Consider the following 20,268-nt stretch of genomic DNA (forward strand, 5'->3'; position numbering starts at 1 on the left):
CATAATGCCAACTGTTACCCCGCTCCCAACATATCCTTCTGCAGGCGCCAGAAAATCGTTATCGGCCTCGCAGCTAGCAATTTTCCATCGCAACCTATCAAGCGCCCTTGCTGAAATCCTCGCCCTACCCCCCGCGAAACGAGACACCCCTTCCACCCGTGCTTTTCTATCCAGCTACGCTAATGACATCGCCCATCAAACCCTGCAATCTTTGATCTGGCAAGCTCCCGCGCACTCAGATGACCATGTACACAGACGCGCCCTGCTCCTTGCGGAGAAGCTAGCCAACGTACCGTCTTGCATCGATGTGAAGATGCTCCTGGACATTGCCATTGCCTACTTTCCTTATCCAACCCGCGTGCGCGCGCTTTTCGCTGCAGCTCTCGCTAGCACACCAAGCCTCGCTACTGTTTTCAGCTCAGATATGGTCCCTGTGATGACCACCCTCCTCAGTCCATCCGGCTCCGCTGGTCTGTACGGCCTCCGCAAAACAGCACGCTGCTTGGTCAGTCTGCTATCTGGATGCCCCTCTGAGCTCCTGCGTCCATTTGCGAGGGACCAGGATTTCATGATAGGACTGGCACAGGCATACGACGAAGGCCTCGCTTCACTAGCACGTTCGTACGGCGGAATGCGCACGGACGTCGGTACACGTGAGCTGGATGACTGGGAGCGCATATGGCTCGAAACCAAGGTCGACCTCATCGACAGCTTCCACATCATCATCACCGTCCTGCTGCAAGACCTCTCAGTCGCATCCGGCGCAGCTTTGGCAGCAGAGTCAGAACGGACGTTCAGCATTATATTTGCACTATTGGACCTCCCGCCAGCGCGAATACAAGCGGGCGGTACTCCTGCGTCTACTCCTTTCCTCAGCCGATCGCTGATGGCGGACTACCAGCACTCGTATAACTTGTCTAGCACTCTTACTTCTGCTCTACGCCGCCCTGCACGTGAAGACGCCCGAGTTGACCTCCTCGAATCTACCCTTCGTTCCTTCGACATCGAATCGTCCACCGCTGGGACTAAAGATCCCGGTGCACTCAAGCTGATTCTCAAGTCATCGGGCGTTCCGCCTGGCACTTCTGCTTCTGGGAACGGCAAAGCGGCGCGGTCTTCGAGCATGGGCAAAGCTATAGAAGTTCACTTTGCGTTTGAGCCAGAGAAAAATCATGATCTCGACTTGCAGATCTCGCAAGTCATGGATATCTTCCCGGACAAGTCACCCGGATATATCCGGGCGCTGCTCGCGCAACCTGCGTTCGGGAATGCAGAGAAGGTCATCGAAGCACTATTGGAGGGCACTGCACCTGGGGAGGCATCGCTTGCGCAAGATGTCAGTGTGGGCAATAGCGCTCGTGCTATTTTCAATGAGCCCATTGAAAGAAGGAATGTGTTTGATGATGAGATCTTGGACGTCAGCAAGATACATGTGGGAAAGAGAAAGTACGCAGGGGTATTTCTCCTATCCATATCCTGTTCCTTATTATTCTGCCCTATAGCCAAGACGATGCATCAGTGCTCAGGGACAGAGAAGCCATCGAGCAGATGAAAGCCGACATTCTGCGACGTGCGGAAGCTATGTCTGACGGGGAGGAAGAGGAAGACGGCGGTAAACCCGCCGAAGTTGATGATGATCTTGACTTTGGAGGCGAGGTGAAGGTTGTCGGTGATGGTGAGGCTAGCAGCGAGGGTGAAGACGACGGTGACGAAGAGCCACCAAAACTCAATCCGGAGACCATTTTGGAACTTGCATATATCCGTGATGCAGAGTTGTTCAATAGAGATGCTAATACGCGGAGGTCGAAAGCACGCATTGACCTTAAAGCACAGACGGGCAAGCATTTTGTCCTTCTTGTTAGCTGCCTCGCTGAAAGTTGCACAGACTGGTCCGATGAGCAAATTGAAGGGTGGAAAATCATGCTGGAACGAAACGTATGCTATCACTATCCGTGTAACTGGTCAATACTAATACTCCTATCACCCGCGTCCAGCCAAACAAGGACAAGATCCTGCAGAAACACGAGTTTTCTGGAAATAGAGCAGGATATATCACAATGACCGGAGATGCAGGTGGATCTGGACCACCGTCTCGCGGTGGAGATCGCGGAAGAGGCAGGGGTGGGCGCGGGGCAGGGAGAGGAAGGGGTCGCGGCAGAGGAGCTGGGGACGGCGGTGATGCGAAAGAACGAGCATGGAAAGATAAGAACAAAGCTAGCAGAGGGAACCACAATCGGAAAAGGGGACATGACAAGAAGATGGCCAACGCCGGTCCTTCTTGATGCATGCATAGGGGCGACGGATGAATATGCTTTTTCAATTTATGTGGTGCGATGCGCTGTACGATACAAAAACAACAAATGCGACTATGCTAATGAATTAAGGTGTTTGCAAGCTGGGCTCTGTCGCTTAGTATCGAGGGAAAAGTTTGTCGAACCTCGATTGAAACGTGAGCTCAATCACGTCGTTGACCAGTTGCATATCTGCATAACTGAGATGGAAACGAGTCATACCATCTGTTAAAGATCCATACCTAGCTCGCCTTCTGAATCTAACGGGAGTGTCGCCATGGCTTTTATCGTGGATTCATTCACCACAGTCCCAATAACTTCGACGTAGGTAGCAGTCACATCCACATTCTGCGATCAACGGCGTGAGTTGTAAACCGTCGAGAGTGCAACAAGCTCTGACCTTCCTTTGGATCTCTACCTGGCCACCATCACTAGCTTCGACGATGGCGATGTCATCTGAAAGCTGAATCAAGGTAAGGGGGTGAGACGCGAACCTGGCAGACGAGAATGACAGTGAGCTGACTCGGAGGACTTTGCAGGGGAGACGGACTGTCCTGCCCTTTATGCCAGAAAGACGGGCGGCGTTGACGCGTATTGATAGATGGTCGTTCATGGCGAGCTCAAGAGTCAAGACTGGAATTTGGTGCTTCACTTGAAAGCTACGCGCCTGTGGCTGTGTTATTTAATGGTAACCGTGACTAATAGTCGGTCATAACTTAAAGGTTACCAAGTACGTTCACATGGATTCATCCAAACCTCCACTAACAAACGTTAGTCGCGCAGTCGTACTGCATAACAATAAGCAAAATTTTCCATATGGCACTGAACGCATCTCCTGGCAAAATCGGTCCCGCAAGGACGTTGAGAAGTTGAGAACGTATCATTGAACAGCATTGAACACGCTGTTAACGCCGACGAGCAATTTGAATCCGGGAGAAGTTCCGATACGTTCGTATTATTCCCCCTTTCCTACGTATCTATAATCTAACCCGATCAAACAGTCTTGGTTCTGCTTGCATCACAATATGATACCATTATGATTGCGTTCCTCTCTCTTATCAATCGCAATGTCTTCGTCACGGTTCTCTTGAATAAAAGTAACGCCTGCCACTTCCCGGAGCGCCAGTGCTGCCCCCTTCTTTTATCTTACCTGCCACTCCACCATCCTCCCCATGATGACAGAAATCCTAGCCAACATCATCGACGTACTGAAGAAATTGGTTGCACAACTTGCACGGCGCTCTGCCAGGTTTTGCTTATTTATCTTCTCTTTATTTCGCCGTGCTGCAGGTTGTTCAAAGTTCAGATATCGGAGATTGACCGCTTGGACTCACCTTTCCAGTGGAGCTATCTCGCGATCCCAACGTGACATCGCCGGAGAGAATGTACCTATCTGCCATAGTTTTCTGCCTGCTGGTCACATAGAACTGGAGGTTGCAGAGGAGCCTCCGTCTCCCCAAGATGATCCTTATTCAAGAATCCATTCACGATATTCCCAACCTTTACGAGGGGGCACGGCGGTGCCTTTGTTGGAGACTAATTGTATAACAGCGAACCGATACCCGGGTGCCCATTCTCGCCTGATTAGCGCTCCACGTCATGGATCTCCGGACATGCCTTCTATTCCATTTCATTCGCCTGTTCAGGCAGTACCAAGGTCAGATCCTGGGATCGACCATCATACTCATTACACTGTTCCGCCAGGCAACGACGAGCAACCGGGCCAAGAGGTCGTCATGGTCCATGACGGCCTGCTGATAGCACCTATGGTTGCAACTGAAGTCAGGCGGTACCAAAGGAGCGTTCCCCGGTGAACATAGTCTGCTCTCCCGTCTTTACTCCAGAACTGACCTTGCCCAAAGGGTCCTCAACGTTTCAAAAACTACCATCCCTGCTATGACAGTCACATTTCCTGTGCACGAGTAAGTCTACTTTGACCATTTTCTGCCGCTCCTAAACTCTCTCAAGTATGGCTATGCCCCAAGGATGGATTACACTCGTGCATCCAGAAGGATCCCGCTACTTTGTGCACCAAGAAAAAGTACGTCCAGACCACGATCTATGGAAGGCTGACGATCTGAGTGGGAGGTACATCCCGCAGAGAACATTCACAGAAACGAATATCTGTAACAAACAAACATGCGAGGACATCGAATACTACATGCAGTTCTTACTGGATGAACTTCAGCGGGTCGTTGAGCATGGGAATCTTGAGCTCGACATGAAGCAGGTTGACCTTGTACTCGAGCCGAAGACCTTTGATGGCGACTCTGTCGTTTGTTGCTATTACTTCGCCAATCACCGTGACAGATGCCTCTTTTGGTTGAATGACTTCAATGCCAAAGGTATTCTCTCCGACTGTGAAGGCGTAGAGAATCTTTCACACATACGTGGGTGGTTAATAAATCTTGGCGGGTCTGGATCTAACAACTTGTCCTTGTTTTCATAACTAGGGTTTGCCATTGAAGCACAATACTGGTGCGTTCCTGTAAAGGTCCGCGCAACATCGTTTACTTCAGCGTCCCATTTCTAACGAAATTCTAGGTTGACATGGAAACAAACGAACATATACCATAGGAGACATTGTGATTACTTTCCTAGCCTGTTCCTAGTTACACAAAGCCTTGTGGATGAGGTCAAGGATATGTTGATGCATGCGGCATGTGGTCAGTATTTTCTTAGTCTGATACCTTGAACTAATTATTGGTCCTAATGGCCAGACCACTTGACATCGATGCAGTCTTCTGCGGCATTTGATGCTATCGAACTCAGGGATCACCTTTCTGTGGTAGATAAAATAAAGGGTACACTACTTCGATACTTCCTCGCAGATGTCATGAGCTAATCCTATTCTGAAAGTCTATTCCCCTGCTGACCAGAGTATGCAACAATGCCACGCTGCCATTGTCATCGGTGAGCCTTGAAATCAAGCTCAATCTCTTCCTGACGTTGATTGGCATCTAAAGGCCGGATTATGTATACATTCAGTCGGTGCCCTCTCATTTGTCTATCTCGCTGTAATTTATCGTGATTTTGAAGGTCACAATCACTTTGTGAATTATCATGGCGAGGACTGCGCAAGACTAGTCGTTGAACAAACAGTTCATGGTTGGGCATATAAACGATCACCATTGATGGTTATTCTCGCACCCCTCCTGTTCTTCGACCCCGTGACTCAAGTCCGAGACCTGCACAAGGTTTTCGTTGACAAAATGGCTTGCACAGCACGGTGGAATGCATTCAGTTCAAAATTGAACGGACAACTCCAGGACTCCAATCTTTTGGTACTTTCCATTGTCGTGCATTTTGCGTGTCGTTAATTTTGAAACAGGCCACTGTTTTGCTCAACGCCAATGTTGGATTTCTCGCTATCGACAGCGTCGATGGGAGTGGTAAATCCTCCACTCAGGTGGCAAGCTATATGTCTCTTGTGGCGAGCATGGGAAGCATGATTCTTGGCTTGTTGCTTGTCTCGCACAATCGAACCATGGGTCAAGGTACACACCTCCACGCGGTTAGTAATAATGGCGTATTATCACAATGGCTTCTTACGGTAGTTGGATCAGGAACTGTTTCTATCAGGACTTCATGATCGAGAACACGGGCTTGAAAAGCTGGCGATCATATACAGCCTCCCAAAGGCGTTGCTCATATGGGGGTGAGTCTGTACCTTCATGTGATTGTAATAAACGGAAGGACTGATTCAAATATGATAGCATGGTCTTCTTTTTCGCGGCCTTCTCCGTCGATTGGTGGAGTCCTGGGGATACAACTTCCAGGGTCATTGTTGGTGCTGTGATACTGGTCGTATTCGTGATGATATCGTACACCGTCATTCTTATCATGAAAGGAGACTGGCAGACAAACCCGCTGCATGGAGACATCGGCCTGGGACTATTGTCTCGTCTGGCTGATACTCGGAAACAGGTCGTGGAGTTCATGGCGGCGACGTGTGCCCAAAGAGATGTTGCCGGTGAGCGTCAATCCGATACTGAGGGGGTCAGTCTGGTTCAGATGGGTATTCCTGCAGACCTTTTACCAGCAAATTCCGAGGCAAATACTGTAACATGCAGCGCTCCCCATTCATCGACTTCGCCTGGTTTTCAATCAGACATTTCAGACGCAGAAAATCACTCCAACCCCTCTATCTCAGTTCGGTGATGTCCCCCCACTTCTGTGGATTCACCTCTGTAATCACTACATCCACAAGCGGCACGAGAGACACACTGAAGTGGTAGTGACAGACATGGACTCTTCCATACGCCTGGTTGATCTCGTGCAGAAGAAAGGGAGAGTGTGAAATGTGCTAAGAACGCGGCCGAAGATATCTTCATCGCCGCGGCGTTCTTCTCTCTTATTATCACAAAGCCTCAACTCTTTAGAAATAATCCTTCATAGATTTAGATACATATCTGGTTTTCTATCATTTGCGCTTCCCCCGCTGGGCTGCGAATGGTGCGATCTTACCCTGGTTTACAGTAACATACAATATTGTAGAAACTGCACGTACTGTCTAGCATATGGCCCAGCCCCTATGTACAGTACATTATGGTTTCAAAAAAAAAGTGATAGTGCATGTCTTTATCGTCCACCAAATTTGAAATCGAAGTCTTTCAACGCTGACCGGTTACTTCCACGAGACCAGTCTCTCCGGCAGAAATTCCTCCCGGGCACATCTAGGTTGTGCTTCCGCATATAGATCATTCAGCAGGTGACCCTCATCGATGACCCTTTTCGGCTGCTCGCCTTTGGCTACAGCTCGCAGACGTCGACTAGAGACAACGTAAACCTTTTGGTCGGGTAGATTCGCCTCCGCAAGATTCGCCTTGACATTGCGGCGAGTTTCATCCACGAGCTGCTCTCTTGCAGCCATGTACAAGGCTGACCGTAGCGTCCGGTCGACATTTTCATCGTCGCTGTTGTACCCCATCTCCTTCATCATGTTCCGGATATGTTGGTCGGCTTTTGAGCGGACAACGTAAGTGGGAATTTTGAAACGACTGCAGTTGAGGAGAATAGCAATGTCGGTACAGGTGAACCGATTATCGAACAGAATGACAATGCAATTGAAGACGTAGAGTCCCTGAGCGTTGAAATACTGCCAATCCGGGACCTTGATCGTCCCCGCTCCAGGAAGATCGTACCAGACATGATGGCACCGCTCATCAGGGTCTGGATATCTTCCTAATGTCGAGGTGGTCTCCGTGACCCCTGCATGAGCGGAACCAGCTTCGCGGTTACTCATACCGCGGAATGCGTTGACGAGGGTTGACTTTCCCGCCCCCGCCCTCCCAGCAACAGCAAAATGAAACAAATTCTCCTGGTACTGAATTTTTGCTTTGGCAGCAAGAATTTCTTGAGGGGTGGGCGTTATGACGGGTTGGATGCCCTCCCTAAGCCGCCTTTCAGCATCTTCTTTGGCAGCTTTAGCCTCGCAAGCGTCGTTCTTAGCTGCGTTGCTTGCTGCCTCTGCTTCTGCGACGGCTTCATCAGCTCTCTTCTTTTCTTCTTTGACTGATCTCTGAAGACGCCCTGCGTCTTGCTTAACAGCCTCTGCCGCTCTTCGAGCTCCTTCCATAGTAGCTTGAGTACGCTCCTTCTCCGCCTCTATTTCTTTGGCCATCTTCTTAGCCTCCTCCGTTGCAAGTCGTGTAGCGTTTTCTGCAGCGAAGCGGGCGGCGTTCGCAGCTCTCTCGGCTGCGACTGTCGCCGAAATTTGTTCCAGAGTTCTCTGCTGCGCAATTGCCGACATTGCTGCTTGCTGAAACTGGAGTGCCGTACTCTGCGTCGCTTGATTTGACTGCACGAGCTGGACCTTCGTGTCGTTAAGGTCCCGGATGGCCTGATCCCGCTCTGCCTCAGCCTGTTGGCGGGCTTCGATCACGGCGTGGGCTAGGTTGGCCGAATCGCTGCCGCCTGAACTGAACACTGGCAACTTCGATATTAAGCAACCCCCGGTAGCTATGGCTACGTGCGCCAATACGTTCATTGTTGTCTGCGCGAAGATGTCAGCAACCTTAGGCCTAACAGTTGATACTGAAGGACGGATGGGAGCAATCTTTGAGTGACGCGACGGGCTGCCCTGAAAATGGGTTGTAGCAAAATGCCGGGGTAATATAGTCAGCGTTATGTTGGCCTTGCGGCCTTAGATCAAATGGTTATTCACAAGTACCTTGGGTTGTGGGTATAGGCACAAGTTGGTGTCTGACCACGCTGCACACGCGTTCTAGAAAAGTACTGGTGCATGATCGTCGGAAGCCCAAATAGGGGCTGTCGCAGATCTAGCGAAGACCATTGTATTACAACGTTTCCAGAGCGTTCGACCCCGTATAGAGGAAACGATCAAGCCCTGGCTAGGGCTAGTATTATTGTACAAGCCGTGCGAGCGCAACTCCTATCGTGCAGAGGCAGGCATGCTCATTCAAACGGTGAATGGACTTTGTTTGTCAAGGTTTGGCACAATCTAAACTTATGTGGCAGCACTGCCGCAGCAGTGAGCGCGGGTTGTGTACATGATATGCTACGAACTTGACGCCAAAGGGAAAGGCGAACGAAAAGTGGACGATATCGGTGACGACAATGACGACTTTCAGCAACCTAAACAGAAGAGGAACAAACAGCGTGTACTGCTACTATCCTTTCGGGGCATCACCCACCGCAGCGGCGGCATGAGACATCTCATGAATGATCTGGAGGCTCTGCTACCTCATGCAAAGAAAGGTAAGTGGAATTCATTAGTTCTCAATGGGATGTACAGTATTTCAGATTCAAAACTTGATTCGAAGTCCCAGCTGAATCTCCTGCCCCGAGATAGCAGACCTCAATAACACGCCCTATTTGAGGCAAGGAGACATGAAGATTTGTACATATGGGCTACCCTAAATACTGAGACTGGCCCCCGATTTGTGCTGACGCCCATCCGTGTTTTTGAAGGCGCTTTCAGTGATACAAATTGTTGATTCCAATCCTGGTTCGTTCAGTGGAACAGATCTGCCTGTCGCTGCTCACGAACTTACTCCATAAGTAGAATTCGTTGCACCTGCCAGTGCTTCCGTCCGCTCAATGATCAGGCATGCCACAGGAGGCAAATACCCGGCAACGGAAGGTCGCCCAGGAGGAGACCTTGAAGAGAAAGGAGCTTCGTAAAAGAGAAGAACATATACTGAAGTGTCCAAGGTGTTTGCGTAGACGCCTACGTATGCCCTTAATGTGATATTATGGCTGAGTCACAGTGCTATGCTTGGAGGACCGTTGTCACTTGGGATACGACTTTGCTATGTGAGTAGTCAGCTGAAAAGCATCTCAAGTTCTTCCGCACCCCCGCAGGCAACTACGTGTTCATCAAACTCAATGGCAATCAGCCATCTGAGTACGGACATCCATCATCCGACAGCATCTGTAACATGGAGGGATACCGTCAACCTTCCACTGCACTTTAACCTCCCGCGGTCCCTGTTGCTATAGCACTTCGACCTCGACGAACGGGGGGTCTATCTCAACTTGGAAGAGCAGGATGTCGAGGGGCACACGATCAATTGCGTGAACATCACTTTCCGCTCGCATAGGGCGACTCAGATACAGATATCATGGACCGGATGGCGCGCCTCCAACACTTCCACAACTAGCGAATCGCTTTTCGCCCATATCTGGCATCGAGAAAGCGGCGCCCTTGAAGTTAGTTAGGCCTTGAGATAGAGAAGACTTGAATTGAATGGGTGGAAGGCTGTGGAAGGTCAACTCGAGGTACTGGACCAAAAGAACGTACGCTACGACAAATACCGTATTCTTGAACATTGTCGAAATGAATTAAATGAATTTGCTGAAGACTCTAGAGTAGACAATGACAAATATTGAAGGCCAACAACTTGTAAATCTGTATAGACGAAAGCAATGAAACATAAAACTACACACCAATATGAATGAAAACAATCCGTTGCTCGAGTGGCACCTTCTTCTTCACGACATGCATAGCATGATTGAGTGCCTTGGCCGCCTTCGTACAGTCCAAGACACCTCCTTCAAATACTTGGACATATTCTCGTAGAAAGCTTCAACAATGTGGTTTGCGACTTCATCATCGACCACCCACAGCGTGCTAATGACACTCTTGAAGCCCGAAAACTGCAGTCCAACAGCAAGATGAATGACTTTGTCCGGTGCGAACCCTCGGTTCGGTTCTCCGTGGTCCTCGAATGTTGGACTGAACCGCAGTCCGGTTCACGAAAAGTCCGGTTCGAACCGCGGTTCAGGACCGAACCTTTCCTATCACTAATAACGAGGCGACGAAGAAATGACAGGGCCACGAAGGATCAAGAATCTCTGGCAGAGTGGTAGGACAGAGTCAATGAGGATAAGCCAGGGGGTATGGATATGGGGACTGTGGACTGAAGGTCAGGTGCTACTGAAGAAGACGAGAAATGGATGAGGGTTCAGGGATGATGCTGCACGTGTATTTTCATAGCTGTCGATGGCAGTTCGGCACGATAGACGCCGGTGTTGATTAGATTCCACTAAGTGATGAGATAAAGGACTAACAGCAGTAGGAGGGCAATTTCGTTGTCAGTCATACGCGAAAGTGGCCCAGTAGTGATGCTGACCCAGCCCTGTGACTCTCTTCAAGAGTTGGATCAATCATTTCGAACACTGCAAGGGAATAGATAGAATTCAAAGTATTTTGCAGTGCGTACAATATAAACTGTTGAAAATGATGTAAGCCCATAGAGTACGGGAGAGGATGATCGAGATCGTTCAAAATCGATGGTCTGTGGTAGTGGATAGCTCGAAGGTGAGATGCCTATAGAAGCCTCAAGCTCCAAGACTCATGCACATGCACCAGGTAATGCAATAACTGACGAAGAATGTGTAAGCGTGGAATGCGAGGAGTAAGAACGGGCGAAGTGGCGAGACATAAAGATATATATAGGCAAACTGATTGATCATTGCTGCCATGAGCCAGTGTTTGTTCCTGACGGGAGCCTGTACCTTCCTACTGTTGCCTGATACATTTGTTGGTTCGTCGACTTGGGCACGGCTGGCAGTGAGACACGTGGAGTAACAAGCTCCGGTGGCAGTTGACTGTGGCTTAGATTTTGCACTAGTGGTTGAAGTTAATTGGGACGAGTTTTGCAGTGCAAATGTTAATGAGGGGTGGGAGTCCTTCAAAGGAACGGTTGGAGCGGTCGCGCGCGCGTAGGTGTGAGGGAGACATGGTCGTGAAACGGACGGCCAGAGCCCAGGCGCACCGTTAGGAAGGTGTGCATGCCTTACTCAAAGGACATGATATGGCAAAAGTATCGGAGATAAATTGAGTTGAGGGTGGGAGGGACATCGACTGGTCAACCCAGTGATGCGCTCTGGTCGCCTTCAAGTTGGAAGGAAAGAAAGAAGTACTTACTAGAGCAAGCACGCGCTTGACAGTCCCATAGTGATCAACGTTTCGCCGATTCCATAACATGGGCAAGAAAAAGTCGGGAGCTGAGAAGAAACCTGCAGACAGAAAGCAAGAACACCGACAAAAGCGGCGGCACAGTAAACTACAACAGATCCTTCTAATCAATGAAAACCGCGCCTTGAGTCGTGTCCGGAAAGGATTGTTTGAAGGCTGTAACTGCAGTCAACGTCCGCCGTATTCTATGCGTATTTTATTTATCACTTGAAAGCGGCGACCGCCTGTATGAATCATAATCGAATCCAACCGAACGAATAGCATCAGGGTGTTTTCAACGACAAGTTTTTCGATACCCGAGTCAACGACTGGGTTACAAAAATAATTTAATTGAAATTATTAATTAATTTATTGAAACCAAAAGACATTTATGACATATCTAGTTGCCATAAAAGAAGGGATCTTGACTGTAGTTAAAGACAGAGCATCCGCGTGTGACAGTCTGATTGCACGAAAAACACCAATCCTTAGTAGAATTCACCGCGGTCCACTAAATGAAGCCGTGAGCGAAAAATCACGTGCGTGCTGTAAAGAGCGACTCACAGCAAGTTGGTTCACGAAACTGTCGAGGGTGATGCTCGTGTTGCCAAACATTTTGAGCTGACGGAACTCGCTGTCTTCAGTGCCGTTTTTGAACTTCAAGCTGACCTCATGTTGACCCTGCGAGTTCAGCGACAGCTCCAAAGCAACAACAGAAGCATAATCGACTGTGAACTGGTATCAGTCTGCGGTGCTGAGATTATACGCTATTGATACTGACCGATACCAGCAATGTCAGGATCAGTCAAGGTAGCGTTTGTCATGTTGAATAGACCCATGAATGGCTTGTAGTCGACTTCCTGGATAGACATCTTGACCGTGTTAGAAGGCTGGGTCATATTACCCAAGGCCCAGATTATATCCGGGAAAATAGTGCGAATGCCAACTGTACAATGTTAGTAAACATCATTTTCCTATGAATATATATGAACCCACTTAGGCCGATGCCAACAGAATCAGTGAAGACATTGTTTTGGACCCAATTAGCATAGTGGCGAGCTTGCTGGAGGAAAGTCGCAGGCAGTGTTTCATAATATGTCTTGTTATGGGTGTACTGGACGTTCACATGGTCATATATCTGCGAGACGATATGAACTCGGTGTGAAATTATTCAAAACAGCCCTTACATTCCACTGCACAATTATGTCATTTTTTTAATACAAGAATAGGATGGAATGACATACTATGTTCGTGAAGTTGTTACTGACGCCCCCCAAGTAAGGTTTCAGTGCAGTCAGGAAGGGCTGGGCTTGGATGGACATATTTTGGAATGCAGATGCGCCGTAAACTCGGGCTAGGTGGTATGGGAAGTACTGTCCCCGAGCATTATGAAGCGACCTTAGAAGAAATCACGATTCACATACATTGCACTCTATCCAACTCGTGAGAGACGGAGCTTGCCAGAACTCCAAAGATTCCACTACAGCAAACCAGTCAGAGAATGAAGAGCAGCCTTGACTGCAGGTCCAACTTGCCTGGAATATATTGGTATCCTCCAAGAGGAGAGATAACGGTTTGCCCATTCCCCAAGGTCACTTCTGACTTCTGTGTGGGCGGGTATAGACCCTGAAGCAGAGCATACGCAGAATCAAGGATAACATTTCCTCCACCAGCATCTGCGCGGACTGCCAACTGGTCGATATTTACCACGTCAGTGCTGATGTTCTGGATGAAAGATGGCGAATTGGGGTTGAGGTATGTGTTACGAAGGAAGGTCCCGAGGTCAAATTCTTGTTGCTGAACAATCACCATGAGCAATGATCCAACATTATGTGCTATGTAGTAAATAATCACCGATCCAAGGGGAGTTATGTATGCTTGGGTAGAGTTGTACGTGCTGGGGTCTTGGTAGTATCCTGTTCTGTCGCCGTGGCGAGCCAGAAGAACAACACCGATGAGACCCGCTGTAGTAGTGGTGTTAACCATGCTGGAGCTGGAGACCAAAGAGGCGCGGATGAAAGACGAAGGGGTGAAAACTGCGATCTGTCGAGTCTTGACCGGAACCAAGAAGCCCTATAACAGAATACTCATATGGCTGTGATGTCGGATAACTAGAGGTGTCGTGCATAACGGACTGATGTAAGTACTAGTTTGTACTAGCGGCGCGTTCCTCGCGCTCCCTTGCTGTAGTCTGTCAGTACTGAGCCCTGAACAAGCTTGGAAAGGATAAAGATAGCAGCATGTAACGGGCGCGACATCGCCGATCGAGTTGCCGGTGTGCCTAAGCTCGCCATCATCATCATAAACCGCTGGTGCGACGTCGTGAATATTGTCACGTGACAGGTCACGGCGCTTCGTTGTGAGTTTGAAATTGAAACAGAAGCAGAGCTCCGGGCCCGACCATGCTCGAATTGAATAGACAAATTGAGATCGTACGAATGATGGTTGATGTGCATTTCCCCTGTGGTGCCTGACAACCATAACGCACTGCAAGTTCTCCTCCCCTGTTATTGCCGCACCAGGTCCTGGACTTGACCTCAGTCGGACTCTCCTTAGGACATAAAAAAGTCTTTCCGAGTAGCTGCATACTCCATCGTCGGCTAAGTCATGGGTCCTCGAATGTCAGAGAACGTTCAAAGTCCGAGATCGGTGTATTCCTGTGCAGAAAGATCACATCAGGTCCTAGTTTAGACTCGTAACCAGTCTGGACTACGTCTTGAGATGTTAAGGGATTGACATACCTTTTTGGTAGTATACGCCACGAGCTTACGCTCAGTTTAAAGTTCAGATTGTATGCCTAAGTTCCAACATGGGTTTCATCATATCTTTTGACTCCGTGCCACACTAACCAGAAAGACGCACAACATGCAAGTTCCTGGACGGCAATATAATCAAATGATTGAGTCCGCATCAGGAACCCCATATGCCAACCAGGGCCTATCTGTGGTGTTGAAACTTGATACATAGCATGCACATACAGGGGGTCCCGCAATCGAGATAGCGGCTCACTTGGGTTGAATGACTTACATACATATTCAGGGTCTCGTGTGTGCTCGAGACAGCAGAATGCTGAGCCTGCACAGGACGGACATGTGAATAATGTTGCAATCACAGGTTTGAAGACCGACTTACTTATGTCCTGCTATGTCACTAACAACGAATCGAGTAGCGTTAGGTCGTTCACGCTGTTCTTATAAACGTCACTGTACAAGGACCTCGTACGCAGTTAACGTTGGTGAACAGTACAATCGTCGTCGCCTACGCTTACCGGTGTCGACAAGAGATATCCGTAGTAGAAGGCGATACAAGTTTTCATTCAAGGCAAACTGTAGTGGCCACTCCAGAACATGTGGGGGTTTCTCGAATACGTCGGAATGCCGCAGGTGTAGTCTGTCTGCGAGATCGTTGAAGCGTCCTTATTCGAACAGCTATTTTCCAGACTTGCGATGAAGACGTGATCAGCACCCCAACAAAACAAAAGTTATATCTGACATAATGAAAATTCAGTGTTGAAGTAAACGTGCGACGGACCTCGCCTGCATGAGGCCTCTGGGTGGTCATTTGAGGTGTCACAGCTGGTATTCTGCATAACTTGCGCATGCGAGGGGGCATCGCGATCGAGAGTTCATTACTCAGCGCTCAGTATTATCTGCACATACAATTGCACTTACTGGCCTAAGAAGGACCGATTTCAAGCGATGGGCAGATTATCGAACTCGGAACCATGGCTGACGGGGCTGATGGATGAGGACATGTATCGAGCGGATAGTAGTTTCGTCTAAGCACAACTCCCCGTCGTGATGAGATGAGTTATTAGTTACAGATGAGCCTAAGTTCCACTCGGTACTTATCTCCATATCATAACCATGCATAAGAAATACACACTAGGACAGGTCACAGCACGCGTATGGCTGGGCATGATCTACAATTGCAGCCTCTGTGCATACGCAACAGCAAAAAAAGTTCTTGACCTGCAACATTAAAAATATGCCTATGCCTTGAATATCCGTAAAAGCCGTGTCTTTTTTCGATGCGAGTGCGACAGAGTGGGCACTCGCGTGATGAGGCGAGGACTAGTTCCGCGCAGGTACAGGCACATGGCCAGACTTCTGCAGGTATAAGTTAGTGAAACGATGAGGATAAATAGGCACAGAAGCACTCACCCGTAATCTACGATCACGATGTTTGCTTCCTGATCCCGACATATCACACATGGAACCGAACGTTCCATGAACGTCGTCACGGGAGAAGAATGGGGTTGAGGTGGAGGAAGATGTATGTTAATCAGACTCGTCATGCATCTCGGCATTCTCGGAAGGGTGTTCTGGGCCATGTATATGGGCGTCTTCTGGTTCCGCCTCCGTGGCTGACCTTTCCACCTCCCTCTCTCTATCCTGCCGTTCCCATTATTCTTGTTCCCTCTCCTCCTTCTCTATCCTATCTCTGCTACTGCTTTCTTCTCCTCCAGCTAAGTACTGACGTGTGCCTCGAACAGTATCTGATTCAGCGTATGAATGGTAAACGCGGGAGGGATGATGGAGACATTGCAAGTAAAACAGAGAGTGGGGCGGGGTTGTGGCGTGGGTAGCGTGGAGGCTGAGGTGGCGAACGAGGTGAAGTTGATAGGCGTGGAGTCGGGCTAGCGGTAGACGCCGTGGGTGGGCGCGGAGTGGAAGGGGGCGCTGATCGAGGCGGCGATTGTGGCTACGGGGTTGTCCTGAATCGTGGCTGTGGTTGAGGTGGTGGCGGGGGCTGTGTAGGAGGGTATACGTTCTGTATGGTCGGGTCAGGGCGGGGGAACTTGGCCGAGCGGTGGTGCGGATGTGTGTGGCGCGGAATGATGCTTGTCAAGTACTGTCAGGTCGGAAGTGTGCCTCTGTCAGACCGTCCCTCGAGCTCCGAGGCTCTCTCATGAATGTACGTTATTATTTATTTCTACTTCCTCCCATACCTAACTCCCGGGTGCTAGCATTCAAAGTATTTCCAGCACGTCCTCATAACTCAAGGGATACAGGACGGAGAGTAAGTAATTGTTTATTTTAATATGTAACGCTATTCATCTGCAGAATGAAAGATGACAACTCTGATTACACCAGAGACAAGTAGCTGTTCGCTGCCAGATTATTCTGCAAGCCCTCGATATTCAACGACCAATTACTTATTCATGCTGCTGTTCGTCCGATCGTTTGTCAGTGGCACCATACTTCCCCTTCAGAAAAGTTCGCGTGTACCACTATTGCCCTATCGACAGGATCTAAATTTTCCCTTTCTCCACCTTGCTATCTTCCACCTTCCCGCTCACTCCGCCGTAGCCCCTACTTTATCGAACCACGAAGAAATCATAGACCTGCGCACTACGACTACAACTAGTATGAAATCACCACGATCTCTCACTCAAGCGACAGGTTTTATTCGGTGCCAAAGCCCTCTTCCTTCATGATGCTGATGTCCACATCTTCCCTTGTACTCTTAACAGATGCAGGGCGGTACTCATCACCAGGATACTCATTTTGTCCTTGCTAGTCTAAGACTGCCCTCGAAATTGTTATTGGGAGAACGAATCCAATTTATATTATCTTCGGAGTCCTGCACATATATAACGTAGGGGCAAAATGTTACAGTCAAAAATTTCACCATCACATCTGACGTGCACGACAAGCAGGAAATATGGAGGCTACCATGTCATTTTAATGCATTAATTAATGATAGTTACAAGACTAATGTAATGCATTAACTATTAGTAGTACTCAAAATAAGTTTCAAAACTTTTTGGAAACTCGGGTAGAGCACGGCTAAACCCTTCAAACACCGGCTAAAGGCATCAAAAAATCGGCCTCGATGGACTATGATTCAAGGTCAGGCCGGCAAGGCGCAGCGGAGTTTTAAAACATGCCTGCTTGCCAACGTGTTCGTCGTTCTGCACGACTTAGAGCCAACGCTCGAGTGCACTCAAGGAGAATGGATCCTCAAGAATCCACCTCCAAAGGACAACCCAATGCCCCTCCAGAAGCCCCTGGACCCAGGATGTCAATTCAATGGCAAAGCGAAAATGCCCTCACTGATGTCTTGGTGAACTACCTAACCACTCACCCCTCTGATTGTAGGATCTTGTTCTATTCTGATGGGAAGAAAAAGATGTCTCCCATTGATGATGGCCCCTCTGGCAGGGACAAAGGCGATATCCATGGTGTCATTGCCCACCTCATTTTTGCCAATCACATCAAGTACGGCCCCGCATACCATCACAACCAGAAGAAATTTCGTGATTCAGTCGCCAATCGCATCTCAGGGTAAGCACTCTCATTTTTTTTGTTCATGCATACGCTAATTAAATACATCTAGACTCAGAACTAGATAGAAGAAGAACAAGAGCCAATTTACTGCCACAGGTGCTGGCATTGTGCCTCTTGATGGGGCATCTGCACAAAATCTACTAGGTGAGTCCATCGTCCCTGGTTTTTAGTTCTCGGCGGCTGATTTATTTTTGTAGAAAAAGTTCATGCGGACCTTCCATGGTACTCGGATCTGGATGCGATCTGGCACAGCAATCCCTCCATGGCGGTGAAGACGCACTCGTCTAAGCCGGGTGTTGATCATGCAGGTGCCCTGTATTCACTTATCCAACCGCGTGGTGGGGCTGGTCCCTCCATGCACTTTGGTGCCGCTGCTGGGGCTGGTTCCTCCATGTCCTTTGGCGCCCCTGCTCAGTCATCACTCCCCCCCTCCCCTGCATACCCCCCCAGCACTCAGCCCTCCCCCAATGCATATCCACTGCCCAGCACACACTTGCCCCCCAGCGCTTATCCGCCCCCCAATGCACATCTGCCCCCCACCGCATATCCTCCCAACGCATACCCCCTCCCAAATCCATATCCTCCCAACGCATACTCCCCCTACACTGGCAATTCCCTGATTGATCCGCAGCTTCTCCAACCTCCTGCTCCCCCCGGTACCCCTCCTGTTCACCTTCCCGGCCTTAATAATTCCCCTGACATCACTATTCACGATGATTTTGGACCCACCGATGATAACGACTTGCATCTGGAGAGTGCTGGCCCATTTTCTGCCCCCCTCGACAGTGACGACATGATGGATGATGATGCGGGCACCCCTGAGAGCCCCCCCCCCCAAGCCACAGGGAAGAAATGCCAGCTCCTGACATCCCCATCTCCTCCTCCTGACCCCCCCCTACCCCGCAGACCTCCCTGCCAAACAGTGCGGGGGGCTGTCACAAATCCCAAATACGAACCATTTTTCATTTCTCGGTTTTCCTTTGGCTACTTCCAGTACCCAAGCCACTCATGTGACTCCTCGTCATATATCACCTGTTGCTTCTCCGATTGGCTCCCCTACTCCACGGGCTAGAACAATCTCGCTTCCTAAAGAAGAACCGGTCGGATCTTGGGTTTCTATTTAGTAACCGTCTTACTCATTCGCTTATATATCATGATGTCATACTTACTCATCCGCAGTATCGTACGACTCTTTTCTCATTGGTTGATTTCTTTCAGACTCCTACTCAATGTTATGTATAAAAGTAGGGTAGTTAGCGTAAGTGCTCCTTAGACTTAACCTCTTCGTTTCCTACTGTTGTAGTGACTTAGATGTTCACGCTCAATCCAATCCTGTTCATCATCATCTTTGACCGAGTCCTAGTGGTTGTGTTCTCGCCTTCATCATTATTGGTGAATGTTGGTCATAACAGGGGCTCAAAGAAGAAGAAAGCAAAGTCAGATATTCTGCAGGAGGTAGACCATGTTTGGGACGAGATTGAGAGCATGCATTCCGACACAATGTCACACCATGATAGCAAGCATCAACGCTTTCTTGAGAAGCTCGATGCGAAGAGTGAGCATAATCACGACTCGAAGAAATATGAATGGCTTCGCAGCTCCCGCAAGCATGAGGCCTCCCAAGCCACTGTCTCCCATCAACGTCTGCAGGAAAAACAAGACACCGAGATTTGCCTTCATGAGATGGATATTCGAGTGCACCAAACACATTCATTGGTGCTCGATAAGGAGGCTGAGACCATCCGGCTCAGAATCCAGTTCCACCAGATGATGCAGGGCAACAGGACCCCTGCATCAGATGGAACTGCGTGATTCGTCTGTCGTTGTTGTCGTCATTGTCGTCGCCGTCGTTTATTGTTGCTGTTGCATGTTGTCACTATCTTTTTTTTTCATTTGTTCTTACCGTCATATGTTTCTTTTGTTGTTGCTATGTTTTCATTTGTCGTTGTTGTGTTGTTATGTCGTCGTCATTGTGTTGTGTTGTGTCGCTCCGTCCAGTGCAGAATTCATTAAGCTAGCTACAAATACATATGTTTTGTCCTTAGTGCATTGAAATCATAGAAATCTACCAAGTGTTTTGAAGTCCGCTATGTTATGCCGTCTGTGCCACAGCTGTTGGACGCTGAGTTTCTTGATACCTTTAGCCGGTGTTGGAAGGTTTAGTCGTGCTCTACCCGAGTTTCCAAAAAGTTTTGAAACTTATTTTGAGTACCACTATTGTAATGCATTAACTATCGTAACTACCAGTGCACCAACCTTT

At 48.9% G+C, this 20,268-nt stretch overlaps 7 protein-coding genes across 7 annotated transcripts; 4 read left to right on the forward strand and 3 right to left on the reverse strand.

Annotated features, from left to right (window-relative positions):
- Positions 1–4: 4 nt before the first annotated feature.
- EDB91DRAFT_1234067 (uncharacterized protein) lies at positions 5–2,282 on the forward strand (the record flags this gene model as incomplete). The annotated part of the gene is made up of 3 exons (XM_041321165.1): positions 5–1,446; positions 1,503–1,935; positions 1,995–2,282. The coding sequence occupies 3 exons, from the start codon at positions 5–7 to the stop codon at positions 2,280–2,282; spliced, it is 2,163 nt and encodes a 720-aa protein (XP_041182943.1).
- Positions 2,283–2,519: 237 nt separating this feature from the next.
- EDB91DRAFT_1242595 (uncharacterized protein) lies at positions 2,520–2,904 on the reverse strand (the record flags this gene model as incomplete). Its single annotated transcript, XM_041322208.1, has 3 exons — positions 2,520–2,639; positions 2,692–2,754; positions 2,815–2,904. 3 exons carry the CDS (start codon positions 2,902–2,904, stop codon positions 2,520–2,522), a joined length of 273 nt encoding a protein of 90 aa, XP_041182944.1.
- A 91-nt stretch (positions 2,905–2,995) lies between these two features.
- Positions 2,996–6,591, forward strand: EDB91DRAFT_1333047 (uncharacterized protein; the record flags this gene model as incomplete). Its single annotated transcript, XM_041325416.1, has 14 exons — positions 2,996–3,239; positions 3,293–4,101; positions 4,154–4,213; positions 4,260–4,681; positions 4,745–4,769; positions 4,869–4,957; positions 5,012–5,095; positions 5,151–5,204; positions 5,258–5,278; positions 5,331–5,575; positions 5,623–5,805; positions 5,858–5,949; positions 6,008–6,264; positions 6,365–6,591. Exons 2-14 carry the CDS (start codon positions 3,464–3,466, stop codon positions 6,589–6,591), a joined length of 2,397 nt encoding a protein of 798 aa, XP_041182945.1. The 5' UTR covers positions 2,996–3,239; positions 3,293–3,463.
- A 327-nt stretch (positions 6,592–6,918) lies between these two features.
- EDB91DRAFT_1043194 (interferon-inducible GTPase-domain-containing protein) lies at positions 6,919–7,869 on the reverse strand (the record flags this gene model as incomplete). Its single annotated transcript, XM_041313047.1, has 1 exon — positions 6,919–7,869. One exon carries the CDS (start codon positions 7,867–7,869, stop codon positions 6,919–6,921), a length of 951 nt encoding a protein of 316 aa, XP_041182946.1.
- Positions 7,870–8,803: 934 nt separating this feature from the next.
- EDB91DRAFT_1285925 (uncharacterized protein) lies at positions 8,804–10,258 on the forward strand (the record flags this gene model as incomplete). Its single annotated transcript, XM_041324795.1, has 5 exons — positions 8,804–9,011; positions 9,235–9,261; positions 9,319–9,433; positions 9,524–9,569; positions 9,756–10,258. 5 exons carry the CDS (start codon positions 8,804–8,806, stop codon positions 9,972–9,974), a joined length of 615 nt encoding a protein of 204 aa, XP_041182947.1. The 3' UTR covers positions 9,975–10,258.
- A 1,656-nt stretch (positions 10,259–11,914) lies between these two features.
- EDB91DRAFT_407905 (histidine phosphatase superfamily) lies at positions 11,915–13,786 on the reverse strand. Its single transcript, XM_041327155.1, has 9 exons — positions 13,570–13,786; positions 13,251–13,512; positions 13,140–13,195; positions 12,960–13,088; positions 12,903–12,908; positions 12,712–12,853; positions 12,497–12,661; positions 12,280–12,443; positions 11,915–12,226 (listed from the first exon to the last, which is right to left on the reverse strand). Exons 1-9 carry the CDS (start codon positions 13,699–13,701, stop codon positions 12,116–12,118), a joined length of 1,167 nt encoding a protein of 388 aa, XP_041182948.1. The 5' UTR covers positions 13,702–13,786; the 3' UTR covers positions 11,915–12,115.
- A 3,818-nt stretch (positions 13,787–17,604) lies between these two features.
- Positions 17,605–19,080, forward strand: EDB91DRAFT_1285927 (uncharacterized protein; the record flags this gene model as incomplete). Its single annotated transcript, XM_041324796.1, has 4 exons — positions 17,605–17,939; positions 17,987–18,005; positions 18,074–18,152; positions 18,206–19,080. The coding sequence occupies 4 exons, from the start codon at positions 17,605–17,607 to the stop codon at positions 19,078–19,080; spliced, it is 1,308 nt and encodes a 435-aa protein (XP_041182949.1).
- Between the last annotated feature and the right edge of the window lie 1,188 nt (positions 19,081–20,268).

Source organism: Suillus paluster (genome assembly GCF_016628075.1).
Source record: "Suillus paluster strain FC165 chromosome Unknown EDB91scaffold_3, whole genome shotgun sequence".
NCBI lineage: Eukaryota > Fungi > Basidiomycota > Agaricomycetes > Boletales > Suillaceae > Suillus > Suillus paluster.